The sequence below is a fragment of the Cebus imitator genome, unplaced genomic scaffold (genome assembly GCF_001604975.1).
Source record: "Cebus imitator isolate Cc_AM_T3 unplaced genomic scaffold, Cebus_imitator-1.0 Scaffold230, whole genome shotgun sequence".
Taxonomy (NCBI): Eukaryota; Metazoa; Chordata; class Mammalia; order Primates; family Cebidae; genus Cebus; species Cebus imitator.
Window position 1 is genome coordinate 863520 of NW_016107545.1, and position 18339 is coordinate 881858.

Genomic DNA, 18339 nt, shown 5'->3' on the forward strand with positions numbered 1-18339 from the left:
GTAGCCAGGGTCGGCTGTTCCCTCCTGCCAGTGCTAAGGTCAGCCTCACAGGCTTTGTGAACTGCTGGCTTCACTGATCCCAGCTGCTCAGACTTGCCCGAACACTTGGTTTTGAAAAAAGATGCAGATCAGGGGAAAGCAGAGAAACGGGGAAGCAGAAGATGGTTCCTAAGGACAGGAGGATGCCAAGAGGACCGCAGGATGTGTTCCTGCCTTTCAGCACGCGCTCCGCGTGCTTTTATGCCTCTTCCCTGCAGACTTAGAGGTATTTGCTTCATGTTCGATCCTCTCCGTCACAGGGCGCTGACGGGGAAGGACCTGGGCAGCATGCTAATTGCTCTGTTGGCCCTGCACCCTGTGAATACGACGTGTACTCCGGTAGGTTGTTGGCTGACTCTGCGTGACTGCCGAGATGCTCAGACCTCTCCCAGGGTGATGGGAGCCTGGAAACCAAATGCCACGCTGTTTGGTGTGTGTAGGAACCAGGTGCCAGCTGTCTTCCTGGGTCTGAGGGTTTACAGGCAGATGGTTCCAGGGCCCTAACAACCCACAAGTCTTTCGGAGGTTCTAGGTTACAGGGAGATGGCGCTCCAACAAAACAGCTGTCTTGTTTGACAGTTTTTCTAACAAGTGCTCTCTCCCCATCTAAGAGGCCATTTCACCAGAGAAGGAAGTGGGGGTGGGGTGGGGGAGGGACTCTAACATTTTTGAGAGTCTCAGGTTGGTTTCATTAGAAGCAGATCATAAGATGAGGATTCATTTGCAAGTGACTGATTAAGGATGCTGTTTCCTTTCTCCCCACCCGCCAGGAGAATCTGGAAAGGGGAAGGGGCGAGGGAAACAGTTCACCTTGCAGGAAGAAGCAAAGGGAAGGTGTGATTTCAAAGCTCCAGCCTACAGCCTGATCTTGTGGGAAGCTGAATCGAGCTGTGTCCGTGACAATTCAGAGTTGTCTGCAATGGGGGAGATGGGCTGGGCTTTCGTACTCCACACCCGTCCATCATCGGCAACGAGGACCCCAGGAAGAAGTTCGAGGCTCTTCCAAGAATTTGCATGAGTGCACAAAAGTGAGCAGCAGCCCCAGGTAGTGTAGTGATGGGTGCAGGTTCAGGGTGACAGAGCAGACCCCACGATTACGGACTGAATTGTTCCCCCAAAATTCATCTCACAAAGCCCCTAACCCCAGTGTGACTATATTTGGAGAGCAGGCTTTTGAGACAGTAGTTAAGGTTAAATAAAGTCATAAGAGGGGGGCTCTAATCCCATAGGACTGGTGTCCTTATAGGGAGACGCCAAGCGCAGTGGCTTACACCAGTAATCTCAGCACTCTGGGAGGCTAAGGGAGGTGGATCCCTTGAGCTCAGGAGTTCAAGACCAGCCTGGGAGACATGGTGAAACCCTATCTCCACAAACAATACAAACAAAGTAGCCTGGTCCTAGTTACTTGGAAGGCTGAGAGAGGCGGATCACTTGAGCCCAGGAAGTCAAGGCTGCAGTGAGTCCTGTTTATATCACTGCGCCCCAGGCTGGGTGACAGAGTGAGACCCTGTCTCAAAGGAAAAGACAAGATGAGACACCAGGAGCTTCTCTCTCCATGTACAGAGGAGGGGCCCTCTGAGGACACAAGATGCCAAGAGGGTGGCACACTGCCAGCCAGGAAGAGATCTCTTACCAGAAACTACCCTTGACAGCACCTGATCTTAGATTTTCCAGCGTTCAGATGGTGAGAAAATAAATTTCTGTTTTGTAAGCCAACCAATCTGTGGAATTTTGTCCAGGGAGCCCTGGCTGGCTAACACACCTACTGAGGGACATAGAGCAGTAAAAGGGACTTTAACAGGAACCAGGTGGAGCAGCGTCTGCTACATGGGGGGACCCGTTGGGTGTATTTCCTGTTAGGATAAGAATAAGCACAAGGGATGACATGTCCTTCAAGGCAGACCTTCTGGGTTTGAATTCCACCTGTACCTCTTACTGAGTGGGTTTGAAAAATGTATGGTGCCTCAGTTTCCCCACATGTAAACTGAGATCATAGCTCACTGTGTCTACCTCGGATGGCTGAAGGAGGATGCAACGCACAGGAGGGTTAGAGGCAAAGCATTTGGAGCGTGTGAGGCACACAGCCAGCCCTGTCGGTCTCGCCTATGATTCTTCTTCCCTCACTCACTCAAGTGCCATTGTTCATCCTATGCCGAGCACGACACGGTTCATCATTCGCCAGGTGTGAGTTCATATTTGGGACAGTCTTCACGTATCTCTTCCTCAAACTTCCCCCCCGTAAGACTCCTGGCCATAGACTGTCAGCATGGTCGCTGGCAAGCACTGGACCCTTGACAAATATTTGTTGAAGAAATGAACATGGGAAAGGGGAAGTCTAGTGCTTTTTCCCACAGATGGAAACCGTGCAAGAACATTTCAGCAATAGGAGACATTTTCTGAGCCAAGCAGCCCTTTGACGCGCCGGGGGTGAATGATAGCTTTACTGTGTGCAGCACGCACTCCCTCCGCTCGCCCACCCTGTACGTCTGGGTGGGGAGGACTTCCTCACCCCACGTCCTGGCCTAGTGACTCACATTGGCCAAGGGGATGTCAGTGGATGGGACACCAGTTTTGGTCTTAGATGAGAGGATAATGAGCTGCTGTGAGAAGAGCATGCCCAGAATAACTCTGCCCCTGGGCCCAGGACCAAACACACATGGACAGGCAGACTCTCAGCTCAAAGTTTGGAGCTAAGCCTGACCAGCTCACACCTGGAGGCAGCCTCCCGCCTGAGCGTCCCCTTGGCCAGCCCAGACTGCACTTGACCTACAGCCCTGGGGGCAGGAGAGCAAAGCTTGGACAGTCATCCCTTGTTACCCAAGGGAGATTGGCTCATGGACCTTTTGCAGATAACAACACCCATGGATGCTCAAGTCCCTTAGATAAAAGAATGTACTAGTTGCATATAATATATGCACATCCTCCTATATACTTTAAATCATCTCTAGATTATTTCTCATACCTCGTATAATGTAAATGCTATGTAAATAGTTATTGTTATACCGTATTGTTTAGAGAATAATGACAGGAAAACAAAAGTCTGTACATGTGCATTACAGGCGCAGCCTTCCACTAAAACATATTTTCCATTTGTGGTTGGTAGAATCTGTGGATGCAGAACTCATGGATATGGAGGGCCACTGTAGTCAGAAATCACTGAGATTTTGGTGGTTTTTTATGTGGCATGATTGTGGCAATGTGTCCACACCCTGGTCCCTAGAATCTCTGAATATGTCATCTTATAAGTCTAAGGGAATTGGTAGATGTGAGTCGGTAAAGGATCTTGCGATGGGAGATGATCTAAGTGGGCCCATGTGATCACGAGGTCCTTATACAGCTGACTGATACACCAGATTTTCATACTAAAACACTTTCACAGACCACGTAGCTAATTCACAAGCGTAGAGGCCAGCTACGAGGCAATAGGGTGGAACGGAGCCTAGGGCTAATCGGAGATTTTGTGTGTCCCAGCAAATGTCACTACAATCTTATTTTTGCATGAGAAACGTAGATCAACCAAGTTCAATTCAGGGACGACCAGTTCACAGGAGTTAAGGAATTGGAAGAGAGAAATGAAACTGGTGTAAAGAGAATGGCACTTGGACGCGGCCTCTCACACATCATATATTTTCAAGCAGTTGTAGGGTTTAGTGGGGCCCCTGGTACTCATTCATGGTCCTGTTTGAAACTTATGGACTAGAATGACTTTCAGAACCCTTGAGGCGTCAACAACAGGCGTATTTAACCACTACTGCCTGCCGCTTTCAGATCAGCTGTCATGGCTGAGCTCCTGCTAAATCTCCCAATACGGAAGGATTCTGTGTTTGGAGATTATTCGGGGTGATGTAGTCATGCGGGTAAGGGCCAGGGGACATGCTTTGAAACTGTGCTTGTTTACAAAACCACTACTTTTAGTTAGACTTGGTATGCCTGTTTGGAGTTTGTGCCTTGAGGAAATAGCAACGGATGGGAATGGCTGGTAAGGGGTCATACCTTTCAGAACCACCTTTCTGGACCTGCCTGGGGAAGCCTCTGTGTGGCAGCCACTCCATGGGCTGAGCAGTTTCACTTTTTAAAAACTATTTATCTGTCCCCAGGTGCTCTGTTTTACGAGCCAGGGGATGTGGCTGACACAGGGAGGTGGCCGAGATCTTAAGCTGCAGATCCAGCTTCCACATCTTAAATCGGACACTCACTTGCAAAAGCTCACAGGGGATATTTCAAGAGCCAAAGCCAAGGAACAAACCACTCTCTGCACCTGTGAACGCCATCCCAGACAGCAGAGGCTCTCAGACTCCTGCGGAGAGGCTCCTGCTGGCAGCCAAAATCATGGCCTTGGTGGGGATCGGTGCCAATGCGGCTTCAGATACTTGACTGAGCAACTCTGGCCTTGAAGCAAGAATATGCTCTGCACAGCGCTGACGGGCACCGTCTGCTTCCGCTTGACCCAGCCAGGAAGGGTGACACCATTGCCCAAGGCAGTGCTGTACCTGACAAAGGTCTTGATATCAGACCACCCTGGCTACCAGGAAAGCTTCCATGGGAAGGAACGTCATTCCCCACCCTGGTAATCTTGGAAGGTGCACTCACTGGCCTGACCTCAGTACCCTAAGGTGTCCAAACCCAGCATTTCAAAGGCTCAGGACTGAATGGACATTACAGGGGCCGTGCTATAAGAAGACAGCAGGAGCCCAATTCTTCTACATCCTAATTCTTAGAACCTATGAAATGTTACCTTACAAGGCCAAGGGACTTTGCAGATATGATTAAGTGAGGGTTTTGGTATGGGTGATGATCTGGGATTATCTAGGTGGGGCCAGCATGACCATAATGGCCCTTATAAGTGAAAGTGGGGCTGGGCATGGTGGCTCCACCCAATGTACCACCTGCCCTCCTCTTTGAACACAGTTCTTGGGCCCGACCATCTGCAGTGCCTCTTTCTGTGCCTCAGACGCCATTACTCTCTATTTCTGCATATTCAGATCTTCCTCGTGTCCACAGTCTGCCGAAACATTTAGGATGGCTGACTGTGAAAACTCATGCACAATGTTTACCACTGAGACAGCAAACACAGCTGGAGTCGAAGCGGGGCTCCTGGGAGCCTCAGAACAAGCAGGGTTGCCACAGGAGCCCTTCACGACTCCATATCATGAGGCTCATCTCCCTTGCTCTGATTCTCATTCCGGTTCCCACCTGAAGAATTATTCACATACATAAATTCGACGCCTGTTAATGAACACGTTCACTTTTATTTGCATAATCAACACTTATCTTATGGGTTAATTAGACTTTCTGTGTATTCGATTCAGGAGATTTAATTTGGCCTCTGATCTCCTGCTTGGAACATGAGACTCAGAAACATTTCTTTCTGGCCATTTCTTCACAAGTTCAAAGATTCAGACACCCAACCCTCGCCCCTGACCTCATCTCCCAGATGCACTAAAAATCCTTCTTGGGGTAATGATGGTGAGGGTGGTGTTTCAGTTTGTAAACTGTTCGAGACACCAGATTTTCTTTTCCTGGTTACACATTAAAGGAAGGACAGAGGAGGGGTTCTCTGGACAAAAGAACAGTGTGGTTGTAAACCAAGCAGATACTTTGAGGACTTTTCACGGTGCCTTGCAGCTGTCACTTAAAAAAACGTGGCCAGTAATAGAAGATTTCTTTCTTTAATACTAATCCCTTCAGAAAAATAAACTGGCAGAATATATCAAGAGCCTTGAAAAATGATCTCGCTTTTTGAATCTAAGAAGCCACCTTAAGGAAAGAGAGACGTGTGCAAAGATTTATGTGGAAGGTGGTTTACTGCTGCATTATCTATAACAGTAAATCCTGGACATATGAGTGGCCAGCAAACTTATGAAAACAGTATTCCACGTTACTAATCATCAGAGAAATGCAAATCAAAACCATGATGAGATGCCATCTCACTCCAGTCAGAATGATGATTATTAAAAAGTCAAAAACATAACAGATGCTGGAGAGGTTGTGGAGAACAGGGAACACGTACACACTGTGTGTAGCAAAGTAAATTAGTTCAGTGGCCGTGGAAAGTAGTTTGGAGATTTCTCAAAGAACTCAGAGCTGCCGTCTGACCCAGCAATCCCATTACTGGATGTATACCCAAAGGAAACACACTGTTCTACCAAAAACGGCACCTGCACTCCTGTGTTCACTGCAGCACCGTTCACAGTAGCAAAGACATGGAATCAACCCACCCACAGCGAACTGGATCCAGAGAGTTTGGTATACATTCGCCATAGACTACTATACAGGCACAAGAAAGAACAGAATCATACCCTCTGCAGCCACATGGATGCCGCTGGAGGCCATCATCCTAAGCAAATTAATGGAAGAACAGAAAGCCAAATACTGCATGTTCTCACTTGTAAGTGGTAGCTAACCAGGGGGTACATGGGGGCAGAAAGATGGGAACAACAGAGACTGGGGGCTGCTAGAGTGGGGAGAGGGGGAGGGAACAAAGGCTGAAAAACTACCTGCTGAGTACTCTGCTCACCACTTGAGTGATGGGGTCATTCACGCCCCAAACCTCAGCATCAGGCAACACACCCACATATCAAAGCCGTGCGTATACCCCCGAATCCAAAATAAGAGTCGAAATTTAAAAACAACTTGGAATCGGCCTAAATGGTAAAAAAGACAGGCATGGATGGTTGTTAATAGTATGTTAAATCCATCTCATGGAATATTAGAAAGTTATTAAAAATGTTTTTGAGGAATATTTAATGTCAAGAGAAAATGTTTCCAATATCAGCAAAAATAGTAGTGTCCTTAAAATGTGTGCATATTTGATGATACCAAATTTGTAAAATAAACAGATTTAGTATATATTAGCTTTACATAGCTATAAAACCCTGGAAGGAAATGAAGAAACATGCTATCGGTGGGTTATCCTTGAGTAGTAAGGATATCTGCGTATGATTTTCCTCCTCATATAACTGTGTTTTCCTCATATTGTAAAATGAGTATGAATTGCTTTTATAACCAGAAAAAAATTATTAAAAAAAAATCATCCAGAATGTCCATAGTGAGTCTCACATAGCAGGTTCTTCTCCATTATTGCCACTGACTGTTACCCTCTTCCCTTAAATTCCTTTTCACTGAAGACTCAATCTTAGCCTTCATAAAAAATGAGCACTTTGTAACTAAGCATCTTCTGATAATCAAGGGAGGGCAAAGCCCCCAGAAAGTCGGTTCAGGTGTGGAGAACGCACAAGCCCTATCAGAGCAGAGATGACCTCACTCTGCTCCAAAGCCCACCGTCAGCGCTGCAGAGCGAGCACCCCCCACCCTGCCGCAGAGGCAGAGGGTCCTGCAGTGGGTGTCAGTGCCTCTAGATTTCCGGGCCGTGGGTTCAGTAGCTCCTCTGAGCAGGGGCTCGTGCAAGTTCAAGTCAAGGCAGCAGCCAGCCTGGGCCTGGCACCAGGAACCACACATGCTTGCAGGGAGGGCACCGCTTACCTGTTGCGCGCGCTGGACCCCAGGCGCTGGCAGGCCACGGTGGCCGTCACGTGCTTTCCGCCGCTGCCCACCTCCTGCTTGACGCCCCACTGCGGGGGCTCGCGGGTCTGAGCACTCAGGATGTTCACCCCCTTCTTCACCTTGGCTCTGTGGGGAGGAAGATGAGAGAGAGCCACAGGGTTACAGGCGGGGCCTCTGCAACGCGTCCCGCTCCGCAAAGCTGCCAGCTGCAGTTTCCTGTTTTGCTTTTCCACTTTTTTCCTGTCTAGTGAGAGGCAGACAAAGCCACCCCGGGTGGTAACACCGGGGCAGTGCGAGCGGGATCTGCCTGTTGATAAGGCAGTCACAGACCTCGCTGTCCGGCTCTGACAGGGAGCAAGAAGGACCGCAGAGGTCACTAGACCGGGAGATCGCAGGGCAGAGCTGTCAAGGCGTGCGCTCAGCCGGCCTGGGTCAGTCTCCAAACTGGGGGGCTCTGTGCCCTGCCGGGGACGTCTGGCAGTGTCTGGAGACTGCTGTGGTTTTCGTGGTTGTGTGTGCGGGTGTTGTTACTCAGCAGGGAAGTGGGGAGAAAGAAGAAACGCAGCTAAACAGCCTACGGTCCACTTGATAGCCCCACCACACACAGTCACTGGGCCCACCATGTCACCAGCACTAAGAAAGCCAGGCCTGGGTTCACACCCCACATCCACCACTTTCTAGCTGTGCGAATTTAGGCAAGGCTAACTTCTCCACGCCTTGCCTCCCTCCTCTGCAAGAAACAGAACGATCACAGCAGCTTCCATTATAAAGCTGTTGTAATACTTAAATAGATGGAAAGAGATTAGAACAAGAACAGTGCCAGGCATACAATACACACTGAATAAATGTCAGTGACTGTTCCATCACTCCAGGGAAGTCCCCAGCCTGCTTAATGTAACTTGCCTGGTACACACTAAGAAAAATTAAGTCAGGGACCCAACCAAAAAACACAGAAACGAAAAGGCAGAGAGCTCCTCCCGAAGCTGCCGCTGTTTTGAGCACGCCACTTAGCCGGTCTGTTTCCTTATCAATAAACAGATGAGACAATGGCAGCTTGAGCACAAACATCTGCTGACACCATCTTCCTCAATCCCACTTGCAGGAGAGGAAAGAATCTGTTTCAAAAGGCATAAGCCGGCTGGGCACAGGGGCTCACGCCTATAATCCCAGAACTAACTAACTTACTTACTTTCTTTCTTTCTTTCTTTCTTTCTTTCTTTCTTTCTTTCTTTCTTTCTTTCTCTTACTCTCTTTCTCTCTCTCTCTCTCTCTCTCCCCCTGCCTCCCTCCTCTCTCTCTTTCTCTCCCTCTCTTCCTTCCTTCCTTCCTTCCTCCTCCTTCCCTTCCTTCCTTCCTTCCATCCTTCCTTCCTGTCTTCCTTCCTTCTTCTCTCTCTTTCTTTCTTTCTTTCTTTCTTTCTTTCTTTCTTTCTTTCTTTCTTTCTTTCTTTCTTTCCTTCTTTCTTTTTTTCTTTCTTCTTTCTTTCTTTCTCTTTCTTTCTTTCCCTCTCTCTCTCTCTCTCTTTCTTTTCTTTTCTTTTCTTTCTTTCGATGTGGCCTTGCTCTGTCGCCAGGCTGGAGTGCAGTGGTGTGACCTTGACTCACTGCAACCTCCGCCTCTTCAATTCAAGCGACTCTCTTGCCTCAGCCTCCTGAGTGGCTGGGACTACAGGCACATGCGACCACGTCTGGCTAATTTTTGTATTTTAGTAGAGACGGGGTTTCTCTGTGTTGGCCAGGATGGTCTCGATCCCCTGACCTCGTGATCTACCTGCCTCAGCCTCCCAAAGTGCTGGGATTACAGGCGTGAACCACCGAGCCTGGCCAATGCCAGTACTTTGGGAAGCTGAGGCAGGCAGATTACTTGAGCTCAGGAGTTTGAGATTAGTTTGGCCAATATGGTGAAACCGGTCTCTCTGAAAAATACAAAATGTAGCCAGGCGTGGTGGTGCATGCCTGTAACTTCAGCTACTCGGGAGGCTAAGGCAAGATGATTGCTTGAGCCTGGGAGGTGGAGGTTGCAGCAAACTGAGATTGTGCCACTGCACTCCAGCCTGGGAAGGCTCCATCTCAATACTAACACTAGTAATGGTAATAATCATAATAACAATAATAAAAAGGCATAAACTCATGACCGGGAGAGGAAATGCAGCCACAGCAACAGATGTGGGAAGCTGGAAAAAACGAGCCAGCAGAACTTCAAAATGGAGCTGCAAGTGGTCAGTGAGCAGAGCCAATAACCAAAACAGCTTCTACCAAAGAATCCCCCAGACTCAGGAACTGGTGATAACAGTCACAGGATCGAAGTGAACGAGGACTGAAATAAAGAGAGTTGGCTACAAGTCTGTTTAGGAAGCAGCCAGATGCAAGTAAACTTCCCTTTTTATGCCCAGAGTGAGGCCAGGACCCCATATCGGGTATGGGTTATCAGGGCGAGTGGGGAATTGGGGATGCTGCACTGAATACAGAGGGACCCCACAACCCCATGTGTGCTGAACGTTGAGACTCCCAGGCTGGTTCCCCTAGACTGGATCTTCACCCTCCAGGAGAAACACATGATTCCAGAGAGTGCTGTGATCCTAAGACCAAAATGCCAGAGGCAGTGACATTGTGGCCTCTCCAAACAGCCAGCCAAATGTCCTGCAGTGAAGCCTGAAGTCAGCAAGTGCTGTTGAGGGGCTCTGAGCCCCTCATGGCCTTTTAATCCCCTCTCCTTTAAATGAACGAGCAAACAGGCATTGTTAGGCACTAAGAGAGGTCTCTATGTGATATAAAGACCGTGATGTGCTGAAATACAGATCTGGTACTCATCCTTGTTTCCTGGCATATAGCTCCCAAAATCCTGGGAATAGTGACATCTTCTTGTGTGCTAAGGACGTGTGGCTGGCGGCTGGCAACCCTTTGTAGCTTCAGCATAGGGTTGGCCACTAGAAAGACCAAGGCAAGAATGAGGCAAAAATGACTGTAACAGCCTAACAAAGAGCACCCAGCAGGGACAAAATGAGCCCTTGGAGATTTAAAATACAGCAAAAATGGAAAGTGGGTTGAATGGTTGGTGGATAAAGTTGAGGAAATTTCCTAAGTAACAGAGAAAAGACAAAGAAGTGGAAGATAGGAGAAAAAAAGTGTGAGGATGACTTTGAGGTTCAATATGTGATAAAGAGGAGGAATCATTAATGAAGTAATTCAAGAAAATATCTCCAAATGAAAGGATGTGGGCTCTCAGATTGCAAGAGCCCACTATGTGATCAGCACAACGACTGAGAATAGACCCACACCATGTCACGTGATCAATACATTTTGGAAGATGGGGTACATAGAAGGGAATTCTACAATCCGCCAGAGAGAAAAAAGCATCAGAATGAATTCAGAATTCATAACAGCCACTCTGCAAACTAGAAGATAATAAAAAATGTCTTAAATATCGTAAAGGAAGATGATTTCCAACCTAGAATTCTGTATCCACCCTATGAGCTCAGTGTCTCCACATATGTTCCTTCTAAGAACATTTACTCCTTACACTCATGCTTGGGAACTGACATGAGCATGTGTCCCATCAAACCACGAAGTGAAGCTGGAAGGACATGAGCCAAGGGGAACAGATCCCAGATGTAAGTGATGTGGAAGGAATCCCAGGTTGATGACAAAGAGAGGTCCCTGAATAGCACCAGAGCACAAGGCATGGAGAAGATTCCGGCAAAGACTTCCCCAGGAAACAAAAACTTTCCTAATTAATGTGATGTGGGATGAATGTTTCTTGAGGACATTCAGACCACTAGCAGAGAGTTTCAGGATAAATGTGAGCTGAATACACAGAAAATCAAGAAAAAGAATAAGACTCAATCAGTTTTTAATTCTGAAGATAAGAACTCATTATGCAGAGAAGGAAAAGTAATCAAATTTAATGCTTGATTTTACTGTGATTAGTACATGTACTTACATTTTAAACATTGAATATTAATCTAGACAAAATATGATTATTATACTTGAAGGATGGAGAGATAAAATGGGAGGCACTTATGTGGGGGAGAAAAGAGATATATCCTAATTCTCTATAGTGGGAAATGTATAGATATTGCCTAAACACAAGTGTCAACATCAGTGCGATACTTGGTGATATGCCGATAAATATCAGATGAGGAAAGAATTTTGCCTCTGAGCATGGGGGGAGTTAGTAAAAGGGGGCAGGGTACTGCAGTATTATTTGAAAATAAGTCTGTATTTTTAAGTAGTTCAATAGTTTGAGAATAAGAGGGAGTCGTGGCTGTGTTTGGGGGCTCACACCTGTAATCCCAGACCTTTGGGAGGCTTAGGTGGGAGGATCCCTTGAGGCCAAGAGTCTGAAACCAGCCTGGACAGCCAAATAAGATGCTGTCTCTACAAAAAGATAAAATAATTAGCCCCATGCAGTGGTCCACACCTGTAATCCCAACACTTGGAGAGGCTGAGGTGGGCAGATCACCTGAGGTCAGGGATTCAAGACCAACATGGTGAAACCCCGTCTCTATTAAAAATACAAAAAAATTAGCCAGGCATGGTGGTGGATGCCTGTAATCCTAGCTGCTCAGGAGGTTGAGGCTGGAGAATTGCTTGAATCCTGGAGGTGGAGGTTGCAGTGAGCGGAGATCGCGCCATTGCACTCCAGCCTGGGCAACAAAAACGAGACTTGGTCTCAAAATAACAACAACAACAATAATAAGCCGCATATGGCAGAGGGTGCCTGTAGTCCCAGTAATTGGGGAAGCTGAGGCAGCAGGATCACTTGAGGCCGGGAGAGGCTGGGATAGCACCAATGTACTCCAGCCTGGGCAGCAAAGTGAGACACTGTCTTAAAAAAAAAAAGTAAAAAGTTGCAAAAGAACAAAATACTGAGTTCCCATGTACTCATCACCCAGCTTCCCCCAATGACAATATTGTACATAACCCTGGTTCATTGTCAAAGACAGGAAACTGATGTAGGCATAATACTATTAACTCAGGTGCAGACCTTGTTAGGTTTTACACATGTTTTCACATGCACTTTTTTGGTGCATAGTTCTATGAAATAATCTCCTATGTGTAGATTTGAGTAGCCATCACCATAATAAAGATGTAGCACTGTTCCTTCAACACAGAGGATCTCCCTCATGTGACCCTCCCCAAACCCCATCACTGATCTGTTCTCTGGCACCACAGGTCTCACACTTTGAGAGTGTTTTTTGCCAAGAAACTCTGCGGAACTATTTGACTTTTCAAATTACATGCAAGAAACAAAAATACAACCCTAAGCCCCACAAAAGATGAAACGGACCCCCTCTTGGCCAAGGAGACACCAATGAAACCTTGAAAAGTGAGTGCCCGGACATGACGGGATGGGAGGCTGGAGGCACCTCCTTATGCCCCCTCCTTCCCTAAGCATCATTAGGCTTTCTCCCTGAGGGCTAAACAGAAGCCAGCCATATGGAAAGACTTGCTCTGCCCCAGATACTGCCTGACGCTGCCCTGCCCTTTTTGTGCTTTGACAAAACAACTGACCCATGAGTTCCTGCCTGATAAGAGACCACTGACCTTGGAGTGGTTCTGGCCATCCATTGAGGATGCACAGTGAGGGGTTTCATGTCCTCTGCTTCATCTTTTGATGTCACAAGGTTGAAAACCCCATCCTGGGATCACGCTAACCCTGTCATTGTGTGTACATGGGAACCATGAAAGGACATGAAACTCAGCTGCACATGCACATGCTTCTCCTCCCATAAATATTCATGACTCCTCCTATGGTTTATTGAATGTGCATATTCATCCTTCTTACTCAGCATAAATATCTGTCTTGTTCTTCTTATCTCCGAATGTCTTGTTTCTGGCTTCTGGCTGGAGGCTACGCTTCCCAGCCTGTCAGAATGGCCACCTGGCACACTGCAATCCTTGATGAGAAATAAAGCTCTTCTTTCCAAATTTAGGAACCTCACCATCCTTCAGTTGACATTTGCAAGGTCATGTCTTATGAAAGGAGCAGCTTAAAATATTACACACACACACACACACACACACACACACAGAGCCTACTAACCTCCCAGACTGAAGGGGACACATTCTTGTGAATAGTTAAAAGGCTAGACATCGCTGACAAATGTGACTACCAGGCGGTCACCATGAGGGAACCCTGCAGGCAGAAGGTGGTGAAAAACACATCTTCATCTGCCAAACTCAGGGTGTCCAGCCCTCACGGCAGCAACAGCATACCAGCCACACAGCCACCTTCTCTTAAGAAACTTCTCTGCATCTTACATTAAATGATTCTATAAATACACTTGCCAGTCTGAACACCAGGAGGCCAGAACCTGCTTGAGGGACAAAGATCAAAGACGCATTAGCATGGGAAAGCCCTCATTGCCCCTAGCAGGGAAGCAATGCCCCCGGCGTCCTCATGGCATGGATACCTTCTACTTCTACTGCTGGAAATAAATACCTCTTGCAGTGTGACCTGGCTTGAAATTGGCTTTTGCTGCATTTGGATTTTTCTCAAGATTTCAGACTTCACTGAAGCTACAAATTGTTCTTTCTGCTTAATAGCGCATGCTCATAGGATGATTCTCACCAAATGCAGTGGCTAGTGACACCTCTGGATGGAGCGGCAGAAGGAACCACAGAAATGGGAGAAAGGCACAGGTGTAAAAGGCTGATTGTGTTAATTGGGTATTTTCTTCGATGAGAGCAGTGAATGTTCCTGTCTATTTCAAGGAACTAGTTGTTGCAGGGTTTGTGTCCAGGACCAAAGGTTTTGCAACCACAGTCAGCATTTTAAAAAAACAGCGGAAGTGGGCATGAGGATGCCTGGCTTCAAGGTGCATGCCAGGGAAGCTGGCCCGCAGCAGTGTGAGGCCACCTCTGCTCAGCCAGGCTGCATGGAGGGGAGGAGCTTCCAGCCCTGCTTCTGAGGGTCAGGCAGGTATGCTTCTCTTTCTTCATCTGCTGCATCCAGGGTGGCCTTGGTTCAGTGGTTTCCAATTTGTGGGTCTGCTACTGCTGGATGCTTGGGAGACAATTTCCCAGGTAGCTCGGAGCGCCAACTCTTCCCAGCACTGTGCTAGATGTTGCAATGTATCCACATGGGCCTCAGGCAAGGGCTGGACCTGGTGGCACCTCCGGTCCCATCTGGGTTACCTGAACGGGGCTCCTGTCATCTACAAGACACGTTGATCGGGATGCTCCTACTCAGGTTTTTAGTGGTTAAAACTAAAACAAAACAAAAAATTTTTTCCCTCTTTTCCACATGCGCTTGGCTTGGGTATAACACAGCAATGATTAAGTGTTCCTTAAGGAAAATCAATGTTCGTACAAATTTTGAACACAGGAAGCCTAATTTCCACCCTGCAAGCCATCTATCTCACGGTCAGCTACAATCTCCTTGTGAAATGCTCTCCCCAGAGGCATCTCAGGCCTGCCGGGGGGTGTGAGTGGCTGTGTATGATGAGGAGCACGTGTGTGTGTACAAGTGTGCATGTATAGGAGCATGTGTGTGTACATGTGTGAGTGTGTGTGTATGTATGCATGAGCATGCATGAGAGGGCAGGTAAGTGCCACTTGATCTCTGGTCTCTGTGAGGCTGTCTGTTCAGGAGCTGAATCTGATCTTCAAAGTGTGTTCAAACTGAAAAGTGATAATTACTGTTGTTATGGGTTGAACTCCCCACTTTTCCAATCCACATGTTGAGGTCCTAACTCCCAGCATCTTAGAATGGGACCTTATATGGAGATAGATCTTTACAGAGGTACTCGCATTAAAATTGAGGTCATTAGAATGGGCCTCAATTCAGTGACTGGTGCTCTTATGAAAAGGGGAAATCTGGAGACAGACACCGGAAGGGAAAGTCCACGGGAACATGAAGGTGGCCATCTCCAGCCCAGGAGAGGGGCCTGGGACAGACGGGTCCCTCAGACAGCAGAAGGAGTCATCCCTGCCACCCTGATCTTTAACTTCCAGCTTCCAGAACGTGAGAGAATAAATCTGTATCCTTGAAACCCCTCAGTCTGCAGTACTTTGCTGCAGCAAGCAGCCCTAGAACACAGATACAGCTGCTAACATGAAAATGACGAAGCCAGCATAAGAAAGCAGCCCACCCCTGGCCTGGCCCGTAGGAGGAGGAGCTGCTGTGAAGCAAAGTCACTGCCTCCCCAAAGGAACCAGCAAATGTAGGGTCCCATGGCACTCAGCATGTCAGCCCAGTGCTCTCCACTCTGGGCGTTGCACAGGAAAGCCTCCGGTCACATGTACAGAACAGCTTCTCACTGAGAAGAGGAGGGCTGGCCCTTTGCACGTGGCGCATATGGCATACAAAGGCATGGCACACCCACATGCTTGCTCTCCCACTAGAATAAGACTCACAAACTTACATCCAAATCCACCCACTGACCTGACGGCAGCTCTACAAAGCTGCTTCCTCTAAAGGAAGGGGGCTGTGGGGTTTCAGGATTTCAAAGCACTTCGGAGGAGGTACAATGGCCTGGGATTGGGGTGTGCCTATCACCTAATGTGGCACGGGCTTCCCTCACCTCATCCAGGGAGTGTGGCCGGCCAGGCACCATGGGCTGATGAGATGCTCACCGGAGGGAAGACGGCTCTATGTTATCCACGCGGCGTTCCCCAGGTTTAGGCACCCCAGCTCCACCCTCACACTGTCGGCACATCCACACACTCTCTGTAATATCATTTCTTTATTATGTTTGTTTTTTTAATTTGGCTACTCATCCTTTTTTTACTTTAGAAAAGTTATCGTCTTCTAAAGTTTTTATTATTACATATGCAGTCATTTTATTATCGCATACCTAGTGGGATATAGCTCCCCAAAAAGAAGCTGTGGATAAAAAATTTAAAAACCAAACTTTTCCCCCTCTATACACATTGAACTAAGCATGTCAAAATACAAATAAAATTGTGTGCTCATGAATCTCATAAAAGAACATCTCTTGCTGCTAGCATGTGTACTCTCGCAAGCACCAAAAATGCACAATTTAAAACACACGTTTCCTTTCATAAATGCAGCTTTGTATCTGAAATCTTTCAACACGTGGGAGGGAAGAATGATTAGCAGGCCTCTGCATAGGAACGATGTTGAAGAACATTGAAAATTCCTGTTCTTGTGTTTTGTTTTTAACAATCCCAGCCGCTCTCCATTGCCGCATCTGCCCACAGGAGCCTCGGGAAAAGGGTCATCTTATTCCAGCGGCAGCTTTATGGGCTGAGTACAGGTGAGCTGCCAGTGAGGGGAGGGGCAGTGTCCTTTTCCAGGCCAAGACCCAGACTCCTGCCCACTTGTCCATCCCCCCTAGATTTTTCCTAAACTATCTGTCAGGGCAGGCTTTCTACCCCTGTCAAAGGGAGTGGAGGCCCTAGGAAATGAGAAAGCACAGACTGCTCATAAAAAAGACTCCAGTGGCCACCACTGCAAGTTCTTAGGAGAAGTCATGTGAATGTGCATGAACATGAGCACATACGTGCCTGTGTGTGTGCACACGTGTGCCTGCACCTGCGGTTATGTGTGTGCATGCATGCGTGTATGTGTGAAGCTACTGAAAGCCAGCTCCCTTCCCTTCTCTTCCCTGCCTGTAGAACTCCCTGCTCTCTCATTGACCAAGACGGGCATCTGGAACAAATGCTCCTCACCTCTTTCAGGTCGGCTGTGAACAGCTGCAGCGAAACGTGTTTCCAATCGAGCGCTTTGTCACCTTCTGCTTAGCTTATGAGACACTGACCCCCTTTGGCCATTACCTTTTGCTGCCTTTTACCATTTACCTTGATCTTGGGTGCTAATGGAAACTTCCTTATCAGCAACTCATGAAATGCCTGAGCTCCGAGACCAGTGGGATTTCCTAAGCAGTGTTGCTACTGCTTTTTTTTTTTTCCATTTATTTATTTTATTGCATTTTAGGTTTTGGGGTACATGTGAAGAACGTGCAAGATTGTTGAATAGGTACACACGTGGCAGTGTGATTTGCTGCCTTCCTCTAATTCTATTATTTACTTTTCCCGTTCTGGTCCCCAACAAAGGGCTACTCCTATTGCAAAAACTTTAGCAAAAGGAATGTTTGATCGTAAAACAATTACCAGTGCTCCCAAGAACTCCCAATGCTATCTCCCCAACCCTCCCCCTCTCTTCTTTCATTGAAACTTCAGGCTGATCAGAATGAACCAACCAGTGGTGTTTTGGCTGTTATGTTTTTCAGGAATTTGTCAAGCTAGCTGTCAAACACAGCAATTATTCAAATATAAATCATAAATGTACAGATAAACCTATGTCAGAAGCAAAGGTAACAAATACTCAAAACTCATCACTTTCCTAATTATTTCATGACATTTTGATATTATCTGTGCTCTTGAGTTTATGCATATATATGTGTATGGAATGAGGAAAATACTATCTAAAGAAGTGCTATTGGATTGTCTTCTCAACTCCATATTCAGGAATGTCAGGTGGCCTGAAATTGGCTATGGTGACAGTATTTCCTGCCACAGAATCTGGCAATCTCTATAAATCAAGGCCTTTTTCCTCTGGGGAGCAAGATGTTAAATGCTGACCAGCACAGCCCTCCTGAGGTGCTGGCTGCTGTGCTGTAGGGTGATCTACAGAGAAATGTCCCCGACAGCATGCATGGCAATCACTGCTTCGTTCCCATCAAATCATCCTCAGCCTGGGTGCCTCCTCTACACCTGCGGGAGACTCCATTTGCACAATTGCCACACACCCCACTCCCACCCACTGCCACGCCCCACCCCACCCACTGCCACGCCCCACCCCACCCACTGCCACGCCACGCCCCCACCC

General features: G+C 47.4%; 1 protein-coding gene across 1 annotated transcript in view; it reads right to left on the reverse strand.

Annotated features, from left to right (window-relative positions):
• The window catches only part of TMEM132C (transmembrane protein 132C), a 432621-nt gene that overhangs the window by 151035 nt on the left and 263247 nt on the right, over nt 1-18339 (reverse strand). Inside the window, exon 3 of the mRNA XM_017497373.2 lies at nt 7522-7668. Within this exon, the coding sequence (XP_017352862.1) occupies nt 7522-7668 (147 nt within the window). The remainder of the gene's footprint in view (nt 1-7521; nt 7669-18339) is intronic.